The 27,441-nt window shown below is 36.4% G+C and overlaps 1 protein-coding gene across 1 annotated transcript in view; it reads right to left on the reverse strand.

The window, feature by feature from the left end:
- LOC135215411 (titin-like) overlaps window positions 1-27,441 on the reverse strand; it is a 499,003-nt gene that overhangs the window by 126,611 nt on the left and 344,951 nt on the right. Inside the window, 1 exon segment of the mRNA XM_064250021.1 lies at window positions 13,210-13,332. Within this exon segment, the coding sequence (XP_064106091.1) occupies window positions 13,210-13,332 (123 nt within the window).

Genomic DNA, 27,441 nt, shown 5'->3' on the forward strand with positions numbered 1-27,441 from the left:
TCCAGTCTGAAACCGTGAAGATAATAAAGTTTCTTTAAAACCCAACAGCCTTGTGTACTGAAGGTTGCAAGGCCAAAGTTTCTAAACATTATTATCCCAACAGTTTGACCCAAGATACAATTTGCTCAAGCTGAAAACAAACCGTACCAGTCTGACAGCAAGCTAGTCTTAATAATTTATTGAATCAACTCACTAGATTATAAACCTGACACTGGTAACTGACTCCTTTAAATTCTGAAGACCATGCACTTGCTAATTATCCATCGTGGTGCATAAATTCTAGTTGGTAGATTTTGATTTCCGGGTGTAGGAGAATACTGTGTCATTTTTTTCTCTCGCCTCTGCTTTTCCTAAACGATTCCACCCAACTCCTTTGAAAAGGCGGATTTAGAATCACTTAGCAATAGAAGTATATAAACAAACCTTCCTTGCTGAGGTCGGGTTTTATTTGGACAGTCATGCTTCTTTTCGATCAAGTGACATTACTTCAATGGCCAGTGAGTTCTGGGTCAAATACATACACAAACTAGGACATCACGAAACAAACCACCCTCCTCCCCTACTCTCACCCCCCTCCCCCACCTTCCCCAAAAAATCAATTTTGACGGCCTGGTTTTCCAGGTTTTCTTAGTTTGCCTGACTGATTGATTGTGAAATATCTAGTGTCATCTCCTGCCTGAAAAACATCATCATCTAAACATGACGCGAATATAATATACTTAAAAAAACCTGGTGATAAATCTCCCCAAAAATTGTGAATTTCTTCGGCAGATCGATTCTTGATCTTAAATGAATCGCGTGCGGACAAGGTAATGGTGGTAGTTAGGCCATATCTGCCATGCCCGGGAAGGAATTCAGAATATCTTCAATAAGGACACTTGATTTATCGGCCTACAGACTGTCGCTCAAGAAAGAAACTTGTGTAAAGATAACTCCCTCTCTAACGTTTCTTACCTTCTACAACTAAACTTTTATCACCCATTTTCTAAAGTCTCTTATAATAAAAATTAGTCTTTAATTAATCATACGATTTTAATAATAACAGACATCTAAACATAACTGAAATCAATTATCTATATATATATATAATTATATATATTATACATATAAACTCAAGAAAGTAAAAAAAAAAAATCCGAATTACCTCGGCTAAGTTGTAATCTATTGAAATAAAGTTATTTATAACTTGAATTTGTTTAAAAATCACAACTGGCCAAATGGAATCAGTATGCCTCGTGGCTCCCTATCTAACAGACACACACACACACACACATACTATTCCCCCCAAAATGGTCGTTTTTAAATTTATAAAAGAAACCACAGCATACCGGTCACCACCACATTTATACTTCATATTTCAGCAGCAGAACCATATATGAGACTCAGATGCACAAAGCATCCACGACGTTAACTATTTCGTGCACTTCCAGAGGAGGAGCACCAGTGGCACGTTAAACCACCTACACACACTACACCAATCATTACTATCTTGAATGCACTCCCAATATCTCATCTTTCGAATATCTCCTTGAGCCTGCTAATTCTTCATCTCTAAGTTTTGATGGGGCTGGGTGCGTTCAATCCTCCCCTTCCCACTTAAACTTTAAAACGTTTGATTTGAGTCTCCATTCTCCAGCTATTGCACAGACACGACGGCCTGAGAAACTAGGCTAATTCAGATGGTTCTCATATCTCATTATGGCCCTAAATGTTTCGTGACAGAACCGTAACAGTTCTGCTTGTGTTTTATTGACAAGCACGTATTTCTACAATGTATGTGAGTTAATTGTACGCTAAACTCTTCTTTTGGGAGCGAAATGGCCAGAATGAGCAGGACAGGAATCGAATAAGATTAGGCTCAGGCTCTAAAAATGCGAAAGCTCTTGGGTATGTCGTTCCTCAAGTTGTTGAGCTGTAATAAGTCGTAGGTAGATCAGAAGCAAGCAATAGGCAATAACAGATAGGGCTCCTCCTCTCGTCAAAATTAGGAAAGAAGAAAACTGATGGAAAAAGCGGAGAGCCGTAAATATAAACATGAAATTAATCTTGCATAAAGAATAAAAGAGTTAGAAGGTGGAAATACAATAAGGGAAAGCTTTCTTGAAAATGGGACACGGCCCACCTCAGATTGTAACCCCCCACCCCCACCCCCCGGCCCAGCGCCTACCCAGCTCTTCCTCTCGACGTCGAGATAAACGAGATGCACGAGAAAGACGATGCTCTTGTGGATGCTGCGGCCAAACTTTTAAAGCCCATTAAGATTAGATTAGGCCGTTATCGTGTCACCTCTTGTTTGGTGGCGAGATGGCCTACTCTACAAAGGAGAGACAGACAGGCAGACAGACAGGGAGACAGACAGAGATTTATCAAGTGTGAATATTTACGTCCACAAAGAAGAAACCTCAAACCACGATTAGTGAAGAAATCTAACAAGAACTACGCCAGGGAGAAGAGCAAATCTACATAGGCGATTACTGACAGTAAATTTTGTTCTCCAAACATCATTTAAAACTGTTTATAATGTCTGACTTCTTTACTTCCGGAGCGAAGATGCCAACATGATCATCCGCATTCCAAGCAAAATTTGTTAATGAAGAGTTCACAGAATTATCAAAAGGTAGCCATATCACAACAGGAGTACGAGCAAAGGCACTGAGAAACGAGCATTGCATCATCGCAAATAAAGTTGGTTAATTCCATCTGATACGACAAAAGTGAGTTTGGATGCAGTAAAACGAGCAGACAAGAAAGATTGCATATAATGATAAACGAGCAAAACCTTTTAAGGCAGAAGCCTCTTGTTAGTGAATGCAAACACGAAGCCAAGAGGCTGATATCTTTACTTTCTACTTCGTCTACTTCTTTTGCAGGAATGGTACTCATGCTAATGAGTCAAGACAGGTCAAGACATAAAGTAGGGTGAAATAGGGGACGGGAGAGTGGATGCGAGGGACAAGTATATTTAGACACTTACAGATAGTACTACAGTGAATTTAGCCTCTCGAGGAGCAAAAAAACATGAATATGTAACGCCACCAGGAAGGGTTAACCTAGCTAGGTTTTTCTGTAACTAGACTTTTTTCGATTGAAACTAATGAGAGAGAGAGAGAGAGAGAGAGAGAGAGAGAGAGAGATATTTCCATTTATATCGGAATGGATCCAACCAAAATTACCTAAAACTTTACATACAATACAAAATTAAGAGTTCCCATATCGACAAAATTCAAGCCAAAGCTTTCGAAGGACCTAGAAACGTGTAATTTACGTTAAAAACACACAAACAATAAACAAAGGGCAACAATAAAACCACCATGGGGCATCACGCTATCACTGCCCACCCGCGGATTGATTCAAATCGCGTTTTGGCGTCGCAACAAGCAGGTCGTTCAACTCCACCGTAGAGGAGCTAACAAAGCAGAACTAAACGGGTCCCATCAAGCAAGTAAAATGGGTCATTTATCAAAGGAGGTCGTAAAATTATCGTCGGCTTACTCAGGTCGTAAAGTACAGTCATTTACTACTAGTCTCCCCCGTAAAAAGTGCTACTTAAACAGAAATCTACAATGGAGAACAGTGATCTCTCCTACTAACCAGATTCTATCATGGTTTTGTTGTGTTGTCTCGTACTCCATAAACATCGTACCGAGGAAACATTTTTAGAGAGTTAAATTAATGTCCAATTTAAGCAGAACAAATATAATACAGCAAAACAGGATGTATAAATAATTACAAACAACATCTACAAGACATCGGTATCTCTAGATGATTACGTCAAGGTTTTGTTGTGTTGAATGCCACAAAAATTTACTGTAGAACCTTTACGGAATTCGTCGAGAAATACGTGGGATTTAAGACTGCTCGCAGCATTAACTATAAAAAAATATAGATAATTAAGATTAATGAGGTAATGAAAGGATGTCCTCTTAGCTGACAATTATATCAAGGTATTCTTGTCTACTTGTACGCCACAAAAATTGTACTGTGACAATTTTCGGAATTTGGGAAGAAATACCTGTGGCTTGAAAACTTATAGCATAATAAATTCACTATCAGCAATGAAAACATTCATGTGACAAAGATATCTCACTGGTAGATTATATCAAAATTTCGTTGTTGTCCAACACGCCACAAAAATCGTACTGCATGAATATACCTTTAATCCCTGAAGAGATACACAAGATTTAAGCTTACAAACAAAATACGACAAAAATATATAAACTTTACAAAAGAGCCTTGGTGTACTCCACGCAAATATTCGTTAGGGTCATACGTATTCAGAATTCGTTGGGTAATGGCTAGTGATCTGAGGTATCTTACAAAAGTAAATTGAAAAAAAGGGTAAAAATAAATATCACCTACAAAATAGAGCAGGAATTCATGCAGAAAAACATGTAATCTGAAATTACTTAGAGTAGAACAAATGTTTTATGACATCTGGGATATCGATATATCTTCTTGGCAGACTCTAATACGATTTAGTGTGTTGTTCCGTGATCTGTGAAAACCACACAGTAGAAATAAGATCAAGATTCCGAGAGAAAATTCCCCAACTTAATATCACTTGTAGCTAAATAAAACAACAAATGAATAAATAAATAAAACTTACACAGATGTTGCCGATTTATCCTTGGTAAAATCTATCCAAGTTTTGCCTCCAGCATTTTTTTTAAACTTTGGAAGACGGGCATTTCCTGAGTTCGCGGAAAACAATTTAAAAACAAGTTGCAGCAACATTCTTATCAACAATCATAAACAATGACGGTACAGAATAATGAATCATCTGCAGCGATATATTCTGAGTATATTTGTTAGCTTACAGAGTGGGAGTGAATACATATTCCACAAGCTTCCAATGTGAATATTTTATTTTCACCTTGGCATAAGCTCTTGTTGACAATAATCAAGATAACTATCTATAGAATAAACATTAAACAATATGAATGTTCCTGCACAAACAAATTTATCAATATAAATGACTTCCCTGTTAGGAAAACTACTTTAGGACATACGGTAAATTTGAATATTACGAGAACTTCCAACGAATATGATACTTGAGGGTTATATATGCCTTTTATTAAATGTATTACTGCGGTTAATGTGTGTAAACATTTAGAATGAAAATTATTCGGTAAGGTAATTTCAATCTGAAACATGAAGCATAAAAATATTAATTTAAAAGAACACACGAAACTGCTTCGGAAAATATATTCAATAGTATTTATGAATCTAGTCAACAGGATCTAATCTATTATCCAAAAACAAAATAAACAAAAAGAATGACATTAGAATCTCGTCAAAGAAAAGAAAATAAAACTCATAGCAAGCAGTCCAAACGAAGGCATTCTAAAGCATTGCGTAATGATCGACTGAACGAGGTAAAAATAATCTTCCAATGCCCAAACGAACGAACACCTGCGTCAGAGATCGGATAAAATGAAGAACAAAATCTAAGTCACGGAAGAGCCAAGGGAAGATACTGGCTTCAGTCCAATGAGAGAGAGAGAGGAGAGAGAGAGAGAGAGAGAGAGAGAGAGAGAGAGAGAGTCTCCTCGATCCAACGGATTATGAACCCTAAGCAGAGAAGCGACAGAGTGCCAGGCTTATAATCAACAATGACACGATCGCGTCGCCTTCCCGGGCATTTATACCAGGATTCCGTTGGGCTTAATTTAATGAATGAGGTGGTGTAAGACGACTGACTGTCTATGATTAAATTATCAAGCAGTTTGCCTTCCGATTTTCATGCGGTAAACTTGATAGGGGATATTCCGCAATTATTCACTATTTTTCTTTTTTTATCTCCTATAAGAAGCTCTCATATTATTTTACCTGTGCATCTCTCTCTCTCTCTCTCTCTCTCTCTCTCTCTCTCTCTCTCTCTCTCTCCTCTCTCTCTCTCTCTCGATCCTTACAGTAGTATTAATTATGAGGAAATCTTATCTTAAATTCCTATATATGCAATTTTTTAAGTTAATTATTATACTTCAACATAGGAGTAATAACAACATTTAACTTCCTTTTCTATAATATGGAAACAGGACACGGAAATAGATATGATTTCAAATGATAAAAGCACTAGTCTAAACGGGTTTAATAGTGAAAATGCCTCTTTATTTAAAGTGTAAAACTCATAACATTAAATTTTAGATTTCCGTTTTACAGCTTCAGTACTAAACGAGGACTTCATAAATGAACAACTTCTCTGAAGCAAATACAAAATCATTCGACTCAGAGTATGTAAAGCAATAAACAAAAGAATAAATGCCTCTATTCATGAGCGAAACACTGAGAACAAAATTTTCAGATATTTATGGATTTCTTTCTTATCTGCTAGGATATTCTACCGTGATGGTAAGACTCTAGAAGAATGCTGCCTTAACGGTTTACAATACAAACTTCCGGGGGGAAGTTGCTAGCCCTACGGATATTCAAGAAGCTTATGCAGACAGCATATGAAATTCATTGGTGGTCAGTCATAATGACCAGACCAAGTGTTACATAACATCGTAGATTGGACGGCCAGGGTTATAGTAAACATAATTAAATTCCGTGTATTAGTATCATTATATTATTATTATTATTATCATTTTATTGAAGATAATGGTAGAATTTACAGAATTGATTTCATACAAACTTCTCTCAATTTTTCGGTTATTTTCAATAGAACATAACATGTTTGAAAGATGATCTATTTCCAGCATATTATTATAAAGCATAATTCCCTTTGGAACAAGCTCAAACGCCAGTAACTACAATTTAGGAAAAAGATTGACTCATTGCAATCTATCTACCACCAAATTACCAAGGACTCTGACTCTGAAAATGTGTAGAAATGAGAAAAGAATAGCAAAAACCGAAAAAGAGCAGGAATGCCAATAATTTTGGCGCCTCTCATTGAGGATTAATGAGAAATGCAACACAATTCAAATTCGATGAAGAAATGGCGTGCTGAGGTCCCATTAACTACAACAAAGACGTTACGGCTAAAGATCTGTTACGACACATAATTACCATTAACATTATTAAGGCGAGTACTAAACGCCCCCTGCTCATGGGCAGGAAACCTTTTCTTGAACTGATGCAGACGCTTTCTACTTGAAGGGTGATAAAATGAAATTTAAATATTAAAAATCCACTAACAAAATTATATATCTCTATATACATACACACACACATATAAATATATAATATATACTATATATAAATATATATATATATATATATATATGTATATATAATATATATACTATATTATGCATATATATTTATACATACACATACACACACACACACACACACATATATATATATATATATATATATATATATATATATATATATATTATATATATATATATATATATATATATATAATGCAAAATGAATATTACCAAAGAGATTTCTAAATTTTTTCCGCTTTTTATGTTTTTATCGCACTCACCTTCCTTGCTACTTTTTACATTAATAATAATAAAATAAGAATGCATTCAAACGTGATCGTGCGCCAACTTGCGAATTCCAAGATATGTATATAAAATCCAGAACTGAAGTCAACGCACAAACCACCAATTAGCGATCAATAACAATACCTGAAAAAATGATCTCGTCGAGGGAAGCACCTCAACAGCGAGTCTAATTGCCTCTCGTGTTAATACCTTACATTATTTCTAGCATTAGCTAAGCCGACGTGAGCCCTAGCAGATACCTATCAAATAACCAATTAACTCCGCCTCTATCTCTTAATAACTAAGGCTCATTCGTCTAGCTCTTCATTAGAATAATAAGCTCTGCCGTCTAGGAGTTGAGTTTAATGTTACGCTTGAAAGCGTGGTATTGGTTAATACGAAGTGGCTGGACCTATAGTAGCGTAACTAAGATGTCATGATAATACACTTTTTGCTTTGTTGCGCTTTCTGTCCCCATCAGTGGATGAAGTTTACTTTATTATTATATTCAAATGTAGGTCATAACATGCAATGATAGTTTTGCTTAGGATATACAGATATTTTATGTATTTTGATTTAATACTTAAAGGATGAATGTGGCAGTGGATTCTCTCGTTTTCCTATTGACACCACTCCTTTTTAAAAGAATATTAAAAAGGATGAAACTATATATATATATATATATATATATATATATATATATATATATAATATATATATATATATATATATATATATATACATACATAAATATGCATGTATAAATATGTCTCAGCCACATACACAACCCATCAGTAACGACATCCCAGAACATTCATACTCGAATAGAGTGATAGCTATAATGATGATGATATATGCATGTACGTATAGATATATAAAAAAGTAATATATGACCATGTGTGATTATATATATATATATATATATATATATATATATATAATATATATATATATAATGACATTAGATTTTTTTTTCAAACTAAGCCCCTTTCCCCTTCATGCTTTTGGTAATGAGCTTGCTGGCCCACTCTCCACACTGGTTATGATCCACCATAGTCGAATACCTACCAAGTACGTAATTCACTGCCTTGGTTATCAAACTGATCGTATTTTTTTTCCTTTTTTTCCAGAAATCGAGTCTAACTTGTGTCTCTCTTGTATGTAACTATCTCAGCCATGTAAGTATGTATGGATATATGTGTGTATGTATGTGTGCAAAATACTCATATTAGAACAGCTCCAAAAAATTCGCACGGCAAATTAATTGCAATCTGCAACTGAAACAAGTACAGCGGGCCAGGTAGACGTGACAGTGTTTAGGCTAGCAAGGACACCACCCCTGGCAAAGGCACAGGAGTTCAACCGCTCTGTCTGCTGGCACTCATTCCTCCTTTCTTCACTATCTCACTTCTCAAGTCACTTCCTCCTCTCTCTCTCTCTCTCTCTCTCTCTCTCTCTCTCTCTCTCTCTCTCTCTCTTCTCTCTCTTCATAACTACGTGAAACTTAGATAAAAGAATAATAGGTTAATTATCTGTCATAGGAGAATGATTAGAAATTAAGAATAATAATACAAGTGTCACAACAACTCCCCCCCCCCTCCTATCTCTCTCTCTCTCTCTCTCTCTCTCTCTCTCTCTCTCTCTCTCTCTCTCTCTCTCCTTGTATTCCATATCTTGGAAAAAGATAATGATGGTTTTTTTTTTTAATATATATCGGTAGAGTGTAATATACGAAAAGACCGAAAAATCACAAATAACCCAAAAAAAACCGAATCCCATATTCTAACATTAAGAACTTTTCTTTACCTCAGTTCCTTATATTACATCAAATTTCTCAAAACGGTATTAAGGCAACTTTCCCCTTAAAAATATTTTGTGCAAAAAAAAGAAGAAAAAAAGAAAAAAAAAGTGCTTTTATGCATTGCGCTGGCAATGACTTCGAGTCTGTAGGGAAAAAATGATGAAACAGAGGTGATAACTTCCAAGAAAATCCGAGAGAAAAGAAAGTCTCAATTCTCCCTAATTTACAAATAAAAGATTTTGCGACATTCAAGCCTAACACATGAATTATTCTCGGGTCAAATTGGCCGTAAGGTGTTGCAATAACACTTGGCAAGTGCCCCTGAAAACTGTGACTCACTCACACACTCATTCGACCTGTCATGACAGTGCTATGTGGCATAATGAACAGGTGTGTCATTTCACCTTTTTTTCCCCCTGATTATTTATTTTTGTCTCCTCTCACCCCTCTCCCCCAACCTAAAATCCCCTGTCTTCCCTACAATCACTATCGAGCCCCCAACAACCCCAGCCCCCGAGATAGCATCTGGTGGCTTCCTTCTATGACGCTGTCAGAATCCTCCCAGGTGGCGTCATTTATATTAAAAAGCTGTCGTCTCTTTAGCATCTTATTTTGGGACCGCAAATGGTGTTACCGGCGCTGAGGTCCATTTCTCCGGGATCCAGGGGATGCCTGCCCTATGATCTCTGAGTCAAGAGCATTATAGTTACAATTAAGAGCGAGACAACGCATTCGTTTTTCTTTGTCATTCCAAAGAAAGTGGAGTAAAGCTAAATGGCCCTACGAAAAGGAAAAAGGCGAGGGGCGGTGGTTGGCCTGAGTAGGGACCCAACCAGCCCCCACCGACAATTTGTCCCTGCTTTGACGGACTGGCATAATCCCACGTTTTTTTTTTTTTTTTTTTTTGTTTTTTTTTTTTTTTTTTTTTTTTTTTTCAAGTATTTGAGGTTTCCAGTCTTTTGATACTTTATAACATCAACATTTTAGCTGTCTGCGTTGCTAGATATGACAAATAATTTTCCACAGAAGATGGTTAATTGGAAGTTCTGAATGATAAAAAAAAAAAAAAAATCTTTGAAGTAACCCATTTTCTCAGAATGGGGAAAAAATGTGGTTCCACGAGTTCGTCAAACCAGGAACGAATCACAGTAACCATGAGAAGCATATATATATATATAGATATATTTATATATATATATATATATATATATATTATATATATATATATATATATATATATCTATATATATATATATATATATAGTATATAGATTATCTATATCTATATATATATATAGATATATATATATATATATATATATATATATATATATTTAAAGATAAGCCTTCAAATTTGAGCCTGAGGCTATCATTAAGAATCTATGAATATTATACCTCAACGCCAATACGGTAACGGATGATATCTATATGTCAATGTGCACATAATCATGTTTATTTTTATTATCATATTTACTGATGCCTTATTGATGCACCCAGTCGACGGGTAAACAGCAAAAATATGCATATACCAGTTCATGCCTGTTTAAAGTCATATACAAATGCGAGTGTCTCTTCATTCATTCTCTATTTACTTAGCTATCCATATTCAAGTTAATGTATGTGCACAATTATTTAGTACCTTTTTAAGCCACGTCATTCTTCTTAAGTATTCGGGCACTTTCTACTTAATATTTCAATTAATATGAATTCTAGTAAATGGTCCCTATAGTAGTACAGATCTGAAAATAGGTTTCCTCAAATATTCTCCAAAATCTATCAATAAAACGCAAATAAGTCACAGAACACTAATTCACTGGTTTCTATAGACTGGCGTAGGAAGAAAAGGGGAAGTATGCATAATCGCTCAAAATACTTTCATCTAAAATAAGTATAAACTATAAAATCTCACCTATAAACTGAACCAAAACTGAAGGTAAAAAGCTTCGAATTCATTTTCTGAGTTTACAGTTATATGGAAAACAATACTCTAAATTGGTGGCATAAAATAAATTTTAATTTCGTCGTCACAAATTTACGTGATGAAGAGTTATTTTATATTATTTTATACAAACACAAAACGAACGCGCGCATGCGTCGAGTACCAACATCAAACGCACTACAGCAAGAGCTAATGGACGCTTGAACATATACAACACCCTAACTGCGTTTAACGTCCCTTTTACGAGCAATAATAATGTTTTATCTATGCAGCTGATGGGTTACTATTAAAAGCATTCTGATTCAATTTCGTCGAAGTTTTAAAAACTGGGAAAAAATTACATTAAGAGGCGAGACAGGTTCGATTCCCGTATAAGGTGGACTGACTTAGTCGCTATACGATAAATCCAAGAAGCAAATAACAACTTTGCATTCCAGCTTTTAATTAAAGAGACGCATGGATTTCCATGCTACTAACGCACTGAGTGTTTCTAACATTGCCCTAGTTTTTGGTAATACACTGAATTGACAGATGTGCTTAACTAAGCCGTTTACTCTTAGATAAAAGACCAACTTCTTGCCTTTCCTCAGACCGTTTCGAACAAGTATCTGTGACGCAGAACAATCACCCTTACCTATAGATTAAAAAATAATTAAGAAAAAAATTATATATCATCATACAATATATTCATTCCCTTTAATAAATTTCGTATTAACCAGGATAGGTCAAATGACATTTAACCATAAATCAAACAACCATTTGATAATAAAGTATACCGACGTCGCTGAAATACGTCACCACTTTTGCGGAAGATTGGATGGCTAAGCGCAGCTTTAACCTCATTTTCTTATGTAAAAAAGTTAATGAAACACATATGACAATGCACAGTACTTACCAAAATTAGGACGAAGTTTGAAACACTCAGTGCTTTAGTGACAGATCCATATGTCGGTTTGAAAGTTGTTTACGAAAACATTATGTCGTGGCATCTAGAATGCATAGTAGAGTAATTCAATATATCGCTTGCTATGTCAGAATAACAGTTAACATCTAATTTCTGAGTCAGCTACGGGAAAGAGTTTGTTCCGAATTGGGAAGTAGTCCTATATATCAGTTCCCTTAAACTGGATAGTTTAAGTTCAATAACAATACGATTCTGAAATAGTATAGCAATAAAAAAATTTAACGGAATCTATCAAGAAAAAGTATATTAATCACACTTCGTCATATAAAACAGCAAAATCAGTCCTACTCAAGTTACCAAGATCGGTCTCCTTTCCCCAAGGCCTACCCTCACACTCCCCCACCCCCTAAAAGAGGGAGGGGGCGGGGAGCAAGAAAACATTTATGCGGAACAAATCGAATCTCTCCCATTAATCATCTGAACTAGTTCATCAGATATGGTTAACCAGCGCTGAAAGGCCCTCGGCAACAGTACACTAATAGAAACACCAAAACAGTGGACAACACCCATGTCAACATCATTAAACACCTAATAAGATTTCACGCTCCTAGCTCCTCCACGGACCACAAACTGGTTTTATGGACCTTCTTTGGCCAATACTGCAAATCTGGTTCGTCTATAACGCAGAATGAATTCGCCCCTGTATCTTCGTATGCCTGCTGTAAACTGTGTATTTGATATAAATGCCAATGATTTTTCTTCTTCTAGGTTTAGTCCAGTTATAATGTAATAATTCCAATACTAAATTTTAAAATCGTGGAAAATTGCAGCCTTTGAATAATTACCGAAAATATATGCATAATATAGTTTATTACACCTTAATGCTTAATCTGCAAGTCGTTTGGGGATAAAAATAATGCAAAACGAACTTCACATTCCGAGAGCTAATGTTACATAGTGTATTTATCCCTAGACTTCTTCACTCGCTTAATGGAACAGCTATGAACACATAGCCGTGATCTCATCGCAAAAGTATCGGGTACCATTACACTGGAGCACTTCAGAGAATCAAGGAGTGCAACGAGCACTTACGAACCCCATACTCGAATGATTCACTTACCTGGAGCTTTGTAAGGACTTCCTCGTGTGCCTGCTGTAGCTGCAGTGCCTCCTCCAGGGTGGCACCCAGGTACACCATCCCCGGAGTCAACTCTACTACTCTTAGCTCGAGCCATTCGGCACTCTGTGGGAAAAGGAGAACAAATATTAACGGATAATTCTGATGTTGTTTCTCAGAAATAAAATACAATATCTAACGAGGACTCCTACCTCCAGTCATGCTTATACTTAGTCAATTGCCAAAATATTAGTAATGAACACTGACATAAGATGAGTAAAACAACATTATTATTTAAATAAAAATATTATCATTTGTATGCCTTAATAACAATAAACCAGTGGGAATTTAAACGTTAAAAAAAAGATTCGGTCAAGCATTGCCCAACACGTAGAATTATAATGAAAAACTAAGTATCATCTATTGACAAATACGAATTTATAAAAACATTATTACAAATACTTCCAACTGGACCTAGACAACTTCAGTGAACTACGCCCGTGACCCTTATAAGTAGACCTACAAAGCATCCATAAAAATTCCGTGACACCATTCATGTTTTTTGTAGCTCTAATATTCATCAACTGAAACTGTTCGAATCTTTTTCATGGGGGAAATGAAGGCAATGAAACCAATCTTCAATTAAGAAATGAATCCAGTCTTAAGTGAATATTTAGAACTAACACTAAAACGAAACCATGCAATCCATGATGAATTAAAAGACCCTCTTAAACCTGAAAAGTTTAAAACAATGTCAATGACTAGTTGACATGACAATGGAAAGTCACTTCGTTGTTAAGTACAATATTCCTTGATGACCAGACTTACAGATACAGGCTTAATAGTTTTAAAACAAAAACCCAGTCCATAAATGGTTAAATCGTACTGCACCACGAAAAATTTGATCTACAAACACAAACTCAGCGGTTATAACCATGTATTAATTCTACAAATAAAGCTGGAGGGTCATGAAAAGTTTGCATGTCCTGTACTTCTACACCTCAACAGAATCAGGAGCAATGTGAGTCAACAAATACAACCTCAACAGACGTGAAAAACATTAAATCATAAATGATAAAAAAAAAAAAAAAAAAAAAAAAAACTTGATGGACCCAAACGAGATTTTAATCTATGAACAAGTATTTTTAGAATAACTTTTTTTTATTTCTTTTTATCTGCCCGACAAGATCATCGCTCTCTTAAAATACTCAAGCAATTTAATGCAGTAATCACTGTAGAACCATTAATATCCGTAAAGATACTAATGCACGAAGCTGCACGAGAGCAGAATAATTATAAACTAGACTTATCATTCCCAGCATAATTACAGTTTACATCACAAAGGTCCATTAGTAAGATCACTAACACATGCTTCTCTTAAGATAGTCCGGAGAACTGATGGCAAGTAGGAGGTGTATATTAAAAATAAAACTAACCATTCGTATAATTAATACTTGTAACCCCAATCATATCCAAGTGTATATAGAGCAAATGCGTTAACACGCTCGTCTTTACAATCTGAATATTCTAATTTAAAGAATGATACCTAATGTTTTATTTGTCGAAATTATTCTCAATGAATAACCAATCAGTCCATTAAAATAAAGGGATAATAAAATTGAGATATACAATATGACTTCAGATTCTTTCCTCAAGAAAAGGTGTTAATCTTATCAAAGTACAAGCACCGCACAGTAATCAAATACCCCAAAGCAATAAAAATAATAGCAGCCTTTCTATTCACAGTCCGTGACGGATCTACTCAGCTGCAAACAAGAACGCACACAGAAACACTATATACATATATATTATATATATATATATATATTAATTATAGATTATATATATATATATATATATATACATATAGCTATAATATATTATATATGATATATATATATACAATATAATAATTAAATATATATATATATATATGTATATATATATATCTATATACACGTATAGATCTATGAATGAATGAATGAATGAAAATTTTAAGGCATGAACATACGCGTGCATATGCGCAGCACAATTATAACCACGGAATTTAATGAGCCAATTTCTCTTGCCTCGTAAGCATAAAATTGCGAATCTAATAACGCCAAATAAGTCCATGAAGGCATTCCTCCTGTCCTGTCCCGAGTGCATATTACATACAGCCATGACATCACCGAACGTCGGGCGGAGATTGAACGCAAAAAAGAAAAAAAAAAAACTTATTCAAAAATTTATGCTAATAAGACTTGCAATCAATGTCCAGGTTAAAAATTTATTTCTCTCTATCTCTCTCTCATCCAACCTTAAAATGCATAGTGCAACGGCATGAGACATACCAGACTATATACATTTATCGTATATATTTTATTTATAAAGCACTCTGACTGCAGAATGGACGAAAAGAAGAAAAAGTAAAATGGATAGAACTTCCTCTTAATTATAAAGATTACCAAATAAGTACAACTGCATTTAAACTATGTTCATGCAACTATACCTAAGTTTAGTTACTTAAGCCTGTATACTCAGCACGATCTCCTGGCCACACATTTTTAAACAGACATACTTAAATAGCAAAGAACATTCTCTCTCTCTCTCTCTCTCTCTCTCTCTCTCTCTCTCTCTCTCTCTCCTCAACAAAATAAGGCGCCTTTTAAAACGGAGAAACTTATCACGTCATCTACCCATGATATGAAAGACGTACCATGAGTTTCAAGGTCGAAAATTGAATGATGAAGAGTTGAAGAGGTAACCCCCAACGACACCATAATTACATAGACGGATTCTTATGAGCGCGAGCGCTCTGGTGCACACGCACAATTCCTGGACTTTCGTTTGTTTGTGCTTGTTAGGAGAGTCCAAGCATTCGAATATATATATATATATAAATATATATACTATATGATATATATACACATATATGTATATATATGAATATATATTCAAATTTAATTCTTGTCTCCAAATTGGTGGTGGTGCCTCATGAGATAACGACGAGCTACCAATCACTCCCCCATTCATTCTTTAACTCCTCAGTTGTGGATGAACCCCTGTACAGCAAACCTTAAGAATATCGGCCGATTCATACACCTACACAAAAGGCTCTTATAATTATAATATATATATAATTATATATAATATATATATAATATATATATATCTATTATATATATATATATATATATATATGAACACTCATCAGCATACATGTATACACACACACACACACACACACACACATATATATATATATATTAAACAAAAGACTATCCCGGTATTCCAACTCCCTAATTAGCAGCCTTCAGTCGTAACCTTCGTGAAAGAGATAACGTTGATAATTTACTGCGGCTTTGGCCATCTGCACGAAAAAATAATCCAACCACAAATTTATGAAGACATTTTTTCACTTAGATTTGTCATACTTCCTTTCCTCCTGCAGACAGAACTTTATTCGAAATATTAAGCCTTACACTATGTATACTGATGAAAAAAGCTAGAATGGTATTTTTTTAATAATAATTTTATGCCAAACAGGAAAGTCAAAAGGCCATATATTGAACGAGACGGTCTCTACAGGGCATTAAGCCTACCTGTAAACAACCACACATAAAATAAAGCACAAAGAATACGGGAAATAAAATGTGATTATAATAAAAACAGTAAAATTTGGCATACATAAATAAATACAACTAACATCAGGGGAACTGTCGTTTTAAATATCATTGCAGTATATTTCATCTTACAAAATGACCAACACTTCTAACACCTTCAGCAAGACGTTCACCTTTACTCTTGATGAAACAAAATTGAATGAGACATCTGTTCCCCGGCTCAGTTTTCCCTCGTACAATTGAAAGGAGAGAGAGAGAGAGAGAGAGAGAGAGAGAGAGAGAGAGAGAGAGAGAGAGACAGCACTCACAAAAAAAAGACCGTGGATGCAAGATTTTGTGGCATCTCAATTGAATGAGACGTCTGTTCCTCTGCTCAGTTTTCCCTCGTACAATTGACAGAAGCAGACTCCTGAATCAGAGAGAGAGAGAAAGAGAGAAAGAGAGAGAGAGAAAGAGAGAGACAGAGGGGGGGGAGGGGGGATAGAGCATCCACTAATATAAAAAAAAAGCCGTCGATGCAAGATTTCACTTCCTTTACAGGATGAGCAAAATGCTATCCATTGTCTTCAAACAGAAACCAAATTACTAATGAGATATTAATGACAGGCCACAGCCAATGAGAAGGCACTTCGAAGCCTTATGAGTTGAAGTCCAATTAAAAAGCTTTCCCATTCAATTACCCACCAAAAGGGGGGTTAGGGGTGGGGAAAATACTTGGGGCTGAGGAAAGAGACATGCTTATGCCAAACTGCTATTCAATTCATGACAATGGAGAGAAATTGCTACTTTAAATTACTTTCTAATATGCTTGTACCCAATGAGGGAAAGTCACATCACTCTGTGATGTACGTGGCAGTTACAGTATCAAGGAAGTTGCCATCGATTACTTTGAACTGGAGAAAGAAATGGAATACATTTACATACGTTTCTCATTAATTCCCAAAAATACTCCTTCGCTGGGTTTCCAAATTCACAGCTCGTAATACTCCTGAGATATTAGTAATGCCCATTACGAATAGCAGCTAAAGAGATTGATTGAGTGATTTATAGGTTTTAGGCATAATGCCAAGCACTGGGGCAACTAAGGCCATTCAGCGCTCAAACGGAAATTGACAGTGAAAAGGTTTGAAAGGTGTAACAGGAGGAAAGCCTCGCAGTTGCACTATCAATCAATTGTTAGGAAAGGGTAGAAAGTAAGATAAAAAGAGAGACCATTATCCACACCAGGTGTTAACACGTTCGATACGTCGTTGGTCTCTGAATCGGTAAAAGCAGAGAATGTTTAGTCTGGCTAGTACTTGGATGGGTAATCGCCAATGAATACCAAATAACATTTAACTCTGACACCACTACCAAACCTAACAACAGACTTTGGTCATTTGTTGGTGGAGAGAAGCGGAGAGAGAGAGAGAGAGAGAGAGAAGAGAGAGATAGGAGAAGGGGAGAGGAGAAAGGGAGAAGGAGAGGGGAGAGGAGAGAGAGCCGAGGGAGAGAGAGAGAGAGAGAGAACCTAAATTGAATATTTTTAATGCCTAAAATACCAGAGAGAGGAGAGGAGGATTAGAGAGAGAGAGAGAGAGAGAGAGAGAGAGAGAGAGAGATGGATCCCACTGAGGCCTGATAAACCGAGATTTTAAAAACTTGAATAGCATCAATGTCCTTAAAACATTCTGGAAATATCATAGTTAAGAAAGTATATTCTTCAAGTTAACGAATGAGATCCAAAGCAAGATAATGAGGGAGACGCGCCACGCACTGGGAGACCAAAACACAGGGGCACGAACGATAATGATGCCAAATGAAACGCAATTAGCTTCATTAGCCGGCGCAAATCGTTAATTGGGCAGCCATAGCGATATCGTCTTGTGCGTCTGATTGTATACGCCACGTCTGGTTTCAAAGACGCGTCGCAGCACTTACAAGCATTAATATGATGTTCTGTGTCTCATGATGTCATGACATGACACGCTATTCGAGATAGAGAGAGAGAGAGAGAGAGAGAGAGAGAGAGAGAGAACTTCAATGATGGAAATATTTCTTAATGTTTGAATACCAGGGGGAAAAGTCACAGAGAAGATTTCAATGATAGCACTAATTTCCAATACTTAAATACCAAAGGAAAGAGAGAGAGAGAGAGAGAGAGAAGAAGAGGCAGAGGAAGATTAGGAGAAGAACGAGAGAGAGAGAGAGAGAGAGAGAGAGAGAGAGAGAGAGAATAAAGTATTTTGAAACTACTGCTGAAGCAACATATGTCCCCTACCCTCTCCCAGTCAAGCCCTCTGTGTGAAATGTTGAAAGCGGCACAATGCCGCTCTTGTGAAAGGGAATAACTCCAGCAATTCTTTCAAGACTAGATGTGTTTGTAATACACGAACGCCGCAGATGGCAGCTATTTTTGGGATGAAGGTCAAGGTCAAGGTCAAAAAGGCACTTATAATTCATGCCAGACAGTACTAAAGTCTTCATCTCTTATACACGGTGCAAGAAGAGATTAAGTTTAGTACCTACAAAGTTTAAAAGTTCACGCAGAGATTAAAGTTGTGTCTAAACTCTACGGAATTTGGAATCACATTAATGAAAAATAAATAAGCGCCTAATGACGGACATGCAAGTGATTTCCCTTTGTAAGTCGCATTCGGTAAACACGAAAATACAAAAATCATCCCACTAAATCAATGTATTGATGAAGGCCGATCGTTTGGAAGGCGGATAAAAACAAACTGTAAAAAGAAGACAAAAAAAAAATTACAACAGTGAATTTGTAACAAGACAGAATCTCGGGGAGGGAGACAACGACAAGATAAAGAGACACTTGGACCATAAAACTTTCAGTGTGGTCCATCGAAGTGTACAAACACGATGCCAGGGTATAGCACTCCCCCCCCCCCCCCCCCCCCCCGCCCCCCTCCACCCCGCCCCCCCTTTTTTTTAGGACTTCACCTGTTTTCAAGACAGAGAGAGGACTGGGAATGCAGTCACAAAAGAGAAAGGAACACAAACGTAAAAGAGAAAGGAACACAAACGTAGTAAACATAGGCCTGACAGAGAGAGAGAGAGAGAGAGAGAGAGAGAGAGAAGAGAGAGAGAGAGAGTGAGAGAGAGAAGAGAGACAGGCATTTAGCTAGAACGGTTCTTTAGAGAAGCAACTGTTTTAAAAACGAGTTGGAAAGAATAAACCATTTTTGTACATGCTGACATAGAGAGAGAGAACTTCAAATTTTAGCTGAACCCAGCTGAGAGAGAGAGAGAGAGAGAGAGAGAGAGAGAGAGAGAGAGAGAGTCTTAGAGAGAAGAGAGAGTTTACTGGAGAGCGAGGTATCAAGAAAAACAAGCTCACTCTACAATGTGAAAGCTACAAAAAAAAAAGTATAGATAATCAACCAAAAAACATCACTAAGGACCCTATAAATTAACAGAGGTAAGACTAAACAAAAAAGAACATACCCTTTTTTATGCTTATAGATTTCTTATATAAAAAAGTTACTCTAAGCCCGGTTTATTCATTAGAGATCAAACTTGAAAGTCTAGTTATTAGACGAAAAATATAGGACAAAGGAATCGACATTTACTTTCATAAGATAATGAATAAAATGACTGCAGTAATTACAGTAAGTAATCTTTTTTAATGAAATTATCTACGTACAAAACGTACAATATTTTGCATGAGACAAGTAATCCTAAGGGAGATTAAGAGGAATTACAATAATATAATAATTCAGCAAGGGACTACCAATTCGGGAAACCCAATTCACTATGTAAATAAGTTATAAAAAAAAATCAATAAATTTTCCTCAATTTCAGAAAGTCATGGAATGTCTGTTGAAGAGAAAATAAAACGACTGAAGTCTCTAATAAATACAAAGTAAGCTGACTCAGATGAAACTGACTGAATAACATATATAGAATCACACCATGAGTACGACAAACGGAAAACAACAAATTCAAATAAAAATAAATATCTAAATATTAAGAAAATGTATAAACAATATATGTAAGAAAACAGGATCGGAAGAAGCAAATTTATGACAATAAATAACAATAAATAAAAAAAGGTATAAACAATAAATGTGATAAGATAACCAGCACGGAAGCAGCAAATTTATTACAATAAATAACAATAAATAAGAAAATGTACAAACAATAAATCTGATAAGATAACCAGTACGCCAGCAGCAAATGTATGACAATAAATAACAATAAGAAAATATATAAACAATAAATCTGATAAGATAACCAGTACGCCAGCAGCAAATATACTACAATAAATAACAATGAGAAAATTTATAAACAATAAATCTGATAAGAAAACAAGCACGGAAGCAGGACCGGATATAAGTTTAAGTGAGGTTGACGCTGACAAATAAATGATTTGGGTAACACAAAACGACTGAACTGTCCAGAAAGACCCAGAGAGGAAAGAAGGTCTTCCAAGAACACTGCAAAGACTAGAAACAGCCTGGAGTGAATAGCGGGGTGAGTGACTAGTGAGAGTGGGAGTTCGCAGAGGAGTGGGCGAGGAGGAGAAAGCGAGACAAAAGAAAAATTGTTCCCCGAAGGGATAAGATAAAGATATAGAATCAACAAAAAAAAGGTCACGATCCGACATATCCTTCTGAAAGAATTACATAAATGAAATTGGACTCTGAAGGAAGATATGTAAATGCAAACTTATATGAAAAGGTTTTAAAATCGCATTATCACAAAATGCAACTTTTGTGCTGTGTGTGTGTGTGTGAGAGAGAGAGAGAGAGAGAGAGAGAGAGAGAGAGAGAGAGAGAGAGAGAGAGAGAGAGAGAGATTGAAAATCAATTGCTTTCTCATACAATTATTTTTTGAAAAATCCCAAATTTTCCATCCCAGGTCTAGTTCACAACCAAATCAACACAGACATACAAACAGACACAGGGCTGACAGCTGAAACGCTGAAGAGAAGCATCACCTCAAGGCTACCCTTTTCCTATTCCCTCTCTTGAGAAATATCTCCAACCAACCGACTAATTGACGGCTGGGAGGGAAGGGGTGAGAGTTCGTCCCCGTAAGTCCTTCCAGCCTCCACAACACCTGTGAGCTACCTGGGACGCCGTGCAACAGGTACATTTCACCCTCGACAAAGCAACGTTGCCAGACTGAGTCATTTGCTGCGTTGACCCGGCAAATAAGGAGGCGGTATTCTAGGGGATTATCTGTTTAGTGAGTTCACTTTACGAGAGATGGGGGGAGAGAATGCTCAGTTTGGTGTTCTAGACCTAGAGGATCTTCTGTTTAGCGGCTACTCTGACGAGAGAGAGAGAGAGAAAGAATATACAATTTGGTATTGTACAGAATTTTCTCTTTAGTGAGTGCTGTGTAAGAGAGAGAGAGAGAATACTAAATTTGGTATTGTACAGAATTTTCTCTTTAGCGAGTGCTGTGTACGAGAGAGAGGAGAGAGAGAGAGAGAGAGAGAGAGAGAAGAGAGAGAGAGTACTAAATTTGGTAATCTATAGGATTTCTCTTTACTGCGTCGTCCTACAGACAGACAGACAGAGAGAGAGAGAGAGAAGAGAGAGAGAGAGAGAGAGAGAGAGAGAATATGAATACTATATTTTCTTCCACAATTTCCTTCACAACCGGCGCCAGTAAGAACACGTAAATGAAAGCATATGCAGGAAATTCCGCTGACACAAATGCCTACATACATATATACCCATCCACACGATACTCATCAAGGCATCTCCTGCCGTATTCGCCTCCTTCCCAAAAATACCATCACTAAAAGTTCCCTTAGTTACGATCTCTCGAACCAAGGGACCTGTCTGTAGTGTGAAGAGGAAGGAATATTGATGTTGACACAGGAATGTCATATTTCAAAACTCGAGTCGGGGGACTTTCATACGTGCATTTACCTATTTCTTGGTTCTAAGACCCTCATTTACATAGTGTCGTCGGTGAAACACCCTCAGGAACACTGCGTGATGTTTGTTTGTGTGGTTTAACGTCACTGGTTAAACTTGTCTCATACTAGACTCTCCCTCCAATGGGAAATATAATTCACTTGGAAAATATCAAAGGTAAGACTCTTTAGCTTGTCTACGTCAACTGATGCCATTTCAAATATCATTAGTAAGATTTAACATTCTGATATTGACATCATTTCAGACTACGTCACTTTGAAATTTGACAATTTTTCCTGACTGGCAAAAAAAAAACGACGAAAGTTATTTAGCATTATTTCAATCCTTTAGAGGTCAGCTTTGATGGGGCATGGCCATATGAACTGAGCGTTACTTTAAGAACCAAACCACTTTTCAGGTATAAGACCTCTCACTTGTGTCCACTATATAGAGACACAGACGTAATACATTACCTTACCCTTTTGACCATAACGTTACTTCCCGCTGAGATTTATGCTACAGAGGCCTAACATCTTAGTTTTATCTTACGAACCGCGATGCCACAACGTTTTATGAACTTCTCAACGTTGAAATTTATACGAAAAGGGTATCAAATGACATAGCTACATCTCACGTCACTATGAGGTATCTAAGATACTTAGTGGTACTATAAAAATAAACATTCTCTCTCTCTCTCTCTCTCTCTCTCTCTCTCTCTCTCTCTCTCTCTCTCTCTCTCTCTCAAATTAAACGCTAGACATTCACAGAACAGTTTGAATAGATAATTATTTGATGAATAATTATGTAAATATCGCAATATAAACTTGTGGAAAATGTGGAAAAAGTAATAAAGATTCTATCATGAAAATGAAATGAAATAGTCATTTGTTATTTTAAAAGCAAAAGAGAAAGAAACTCATATTGTAAATGACTTCTTAAGCACACTGACGAAACGAAACACACGTCCCTCATCCACCTGCTGGCATAAAGATGCTCACGTAATCACTAGAGAGTTAATGCAAGCTTAATTTACACGCCTTATCAGTGATCAACAGCAGAAAAATAATGTTGCAAAAAAAAAAAAAAAAAAAAAAAAAAAGAACCTGGATCTACGCCAGGGGGCTGTGGAGCAGCGCTCCCCTATTCCACTCAAGCCCTCATTAGCACGTCTTTTGCTTCTTTAATTCGCAGTGAGTTTCCTCCCAGTAATCTAATTACATCTCCACAAATTAGATGAATGAGAATGAGTAAAAGAATCATTAAAAGGGAACTTTAATCCTCAATAGCTCATCTTTTTGTTTTTATTTAAAGATGGGAGAAAACATCTTATAATTAAATATATAGGAAAAATGAATCATAATGACACGATCTTTGCTTTCACATAATGATTAAAAAGAAAGGATAGAGGCAAAAGTCAGTTCTCAATTGGCACATCTACTGCCTTTACTTAAAAATAAAAAAAGAACGGTTTGCCCTCATTAGCACGTGAGCTTTATTTGTTTGTCAGTGAATATAGCAGTAATGATCTATCTGCACCTCCACAAACTGAATAAATGTAGTGGGGTAAAACAAACAGTGCAAAAGGTCCCTCCGAGAGTATTTCGGAATTCAAATCGTCCAATTATGCAAACTTACTCTGACCTTCTCTCGCTCAAGGTCAAGCAAAAGAATAAGCGTGCATTTCCCAAGTCCCCCGAAGTTTCTGGGCAGTTAAGTGACTCAGTGGAAAAAAATGTTGTCAACTTCATTATTTTATTGTTAGAATAAAACACTGCTGCATCCAGTGTTAAAGAAATGCATTTATTTTGAATGAAACCATACAAGAAGATATGCAGCTTCATTTTGCATTGTTTCCATTGTTCTAAACTATCTCCACCTTGCTAAATTACAGAAATTTTAAAAATACAAAAATAAACGGTTTTGAACTTCTCATTCTTTCCGGAAATTTGTAAAGGCCTCCTGTTTTTCAAAAAGGGATGGTTCCTCTCACATTTGAGTTTTATCTTCGCCTCCTTTATCACTATTTTACCCAAAACAACAAACAAAACCGTAATTTGACGAAGACGAAATGAAAAACACTATTAATTCTAACCGCTCCAAAAATTATTGTGTATTCTTTGCCCAAAATATTAAGACATTTTGCAATGGAATTTAACTTTAATACTGTTAGTTATGAAGGTATTTAGAAGCAATAACAGTAAGTCCCAATAACAATTTTCTTAATTGTAAACCGTTGCCAAGGTTAATAACTACGTTTATCATAATCCTTAAAGCATTGCCAAGTTTAATAACAATGTCTATCTTAATCAAAAATAACTGTCAAGTGTAATAACTATGTCTATCAAAATTATGAAGTATTGCCAAGTTTAATGACTGTGTCAGTCTTAATAAAATAAAATAAAAGGCTGGCAAGGTTCATTAAGTATGTCTATCTTAACAACAAAAGCATTGCCACGTTTAATAAGAAAGTCCATCTGAATAAAAGACTATTGCCAAGTTTATAATTATGTACATCTTAATTATAATGCTCCAAAACACAGTACTCAAGGACAGGAAATTAATAGCAATTCACTGAGGACAAGATATAAAAGAAAGTTTAGTTAGTTCATTTAGTGTTCAGGAAACTAAACATTCTCTCATTTCTCTGTAAAAGAACAGCAGAAAATATGATGCTCTCTGGTGAAAGCAATGCTTCAAGGTCCAAGGGATTTCACTGCCTACTCATTGTTCATGTCGCTTGGCGTGTGCAGATAAAAAGGCTAATGTATTCAAACGCTCTAACTACAACGAACATTAAGCAGAACTACAATAAATTGAGAAAATTATCCAGAGCTAAAAACATTATAGTGTATATATATGTATGTATGTTATGTTATGTAGTTATGTATGTATTTATGTATGTTATGTATATAAAATTATATATATATATACATACTATATTAATATATATATATAGTAGCATGTATGTTTTGTATTGTCCTTTTATAATTTTTGTTTGAACTCTGGATTAATTTCCATTAATTTAATTGTTTAGAAGTTCTGTTTAATGTTCGTTGTAATTAGCGTTTGAAGACATTTATATCTTCACACGCCAAGTGACATCAACTATATGTGTATATATATATATATATATATATACTATATATATATATATATATATATATATACTTGTATGTATGTATGTATGTACATATAGATAGATAGATAGATAGATAGATAGATAGATAGATAGATAGATAGAGATAGATAGACAGACAGATACATGGTGCGAGCATGTTTCTTTATCTCATGATCAAACTCTAACATCACTGCAACGCGAGATAATTGCATTATCTCTCTCTCTCTCTCTCTCTCTCTCTCTCTCTCTCTCTCTCTCTCTCTCTCTCTCCAGAGATGAACCTGATACCACTGAGAAAGTGAGATAACTGCATCTCTCTGGCAGAGTAAAATCAAGTGCTATGAATTAGGAAACACCACAAAATAATGCTCCCACTAACGATACTACATAACTCTCGAGAATCCGAACCATGTACACGCTGCCAGATGCAACCGGAAGTGCCTGCGCCCCCCTTTACGGCAACATTTTCGGGGGGGGGGGGGGGGGGGGGGATAGATTTTATGTCTCAAGGTGTGTGTGTGTGTACGTTGGTTATTATGCAGGTGTGTATGTGTCTATGTGTGTACGCGGGTTGTGGGAGCATGTGTGTACGTGGGTTATATGTGTCTGTATGAATGTGCGTGGGTTGTGGGGAGTGTGTGTACATAGGTTATGTGTGTGTGTGTATGTGTATGTATGTACGTGGGTTGTGGGGGAGTGTGTGTATGTGAGAGTGTATACGTGGGTTGTGGGGGCGTGTTGGGGTTTAAAATGCGAGGAAAATGGTGGGGACCGAGTCTGCGAGATCTACCCTCCCTCCCTCTCTCCCACACCTATGTTTATATACATCTCTTGGCTAGGACAGGTGACCGAGATGGAGCACGTACTCGCACCGGCTACTCCCCTTCCTCATATCTCCAAACCCCCCAATCCCTAAATCCACCCTACCACAGCCACCAAGACCTCCCAAATCAACTTTCATCTCTCTCTCTCTCTCTCTCTCTCTCTCTCTCTCTCTCAGGGAAAGGCGCCAAGCGCCAAGAGAGATGGCCGGCAAAATCTCTCACCTCCATACCGGAAGTCCTTGCTAGTGTTCGTCCCTTCCAAATGGTTTCAAAGTCCGATTTCGTTGGGAAACGTCCCACTCTACTCCACCGAATTTACAGATCAGGTCCCAATCCCTGTAGATAAGGTCTGTTTAGCATTCGACTCAGACACCTGTGCCTTCGTCTCTCACCATTGCTTTGAACGTGTTATGGGAGTATCCGTTTCACCTGGGTAGCACATTGTTACATAGGTTGCACTTTCCACGGTTAATCTTTTTGAGGTATAAACAAGGCTTACAAAGTCACCTGGCACATTTTGTTTTGCTCCTTTCAGTATAAATGTGTGAGTTTCACACAACCCATGTACATACAGAGAGAGAGAGAGAGAGAGAGAGAGAGAGAAGAGAGAGAGAGAGAGAGTTACAAGAATTAGTATGTCTCAAAGACTTGTTAGTCCATCCAAGGAGACATCGTGTGCTCACTTATCTTTAGGACCACCCAGGTTTTACTGTTCAGAGAGAGAGAGAGAGAGAGAGAGAGAGAGAAGAGAGAGAGAGAAGAGAGAGAGATTGTAGTTATCCCTTTGAATATTTTGTGTTCCTATGCATGAAAAG

The sequence above is a fragment of the Macrobrachium nipponense genome, chromosome 19 (genome assembly GCF_015104395.2).
Source record: "Macrobrachium nipponense isolate FS-2020 chromosome 19, ASM1510439v2, whole genome shotgun sequence".
Taxonomy (NCBI): domain Eukaryota; kingdom Metazoa; phylum Arthropoda; class Malacostraca; order Decapoda; family Palaemonidae; genus Macrobrachium; species Macrobrachium nipponense.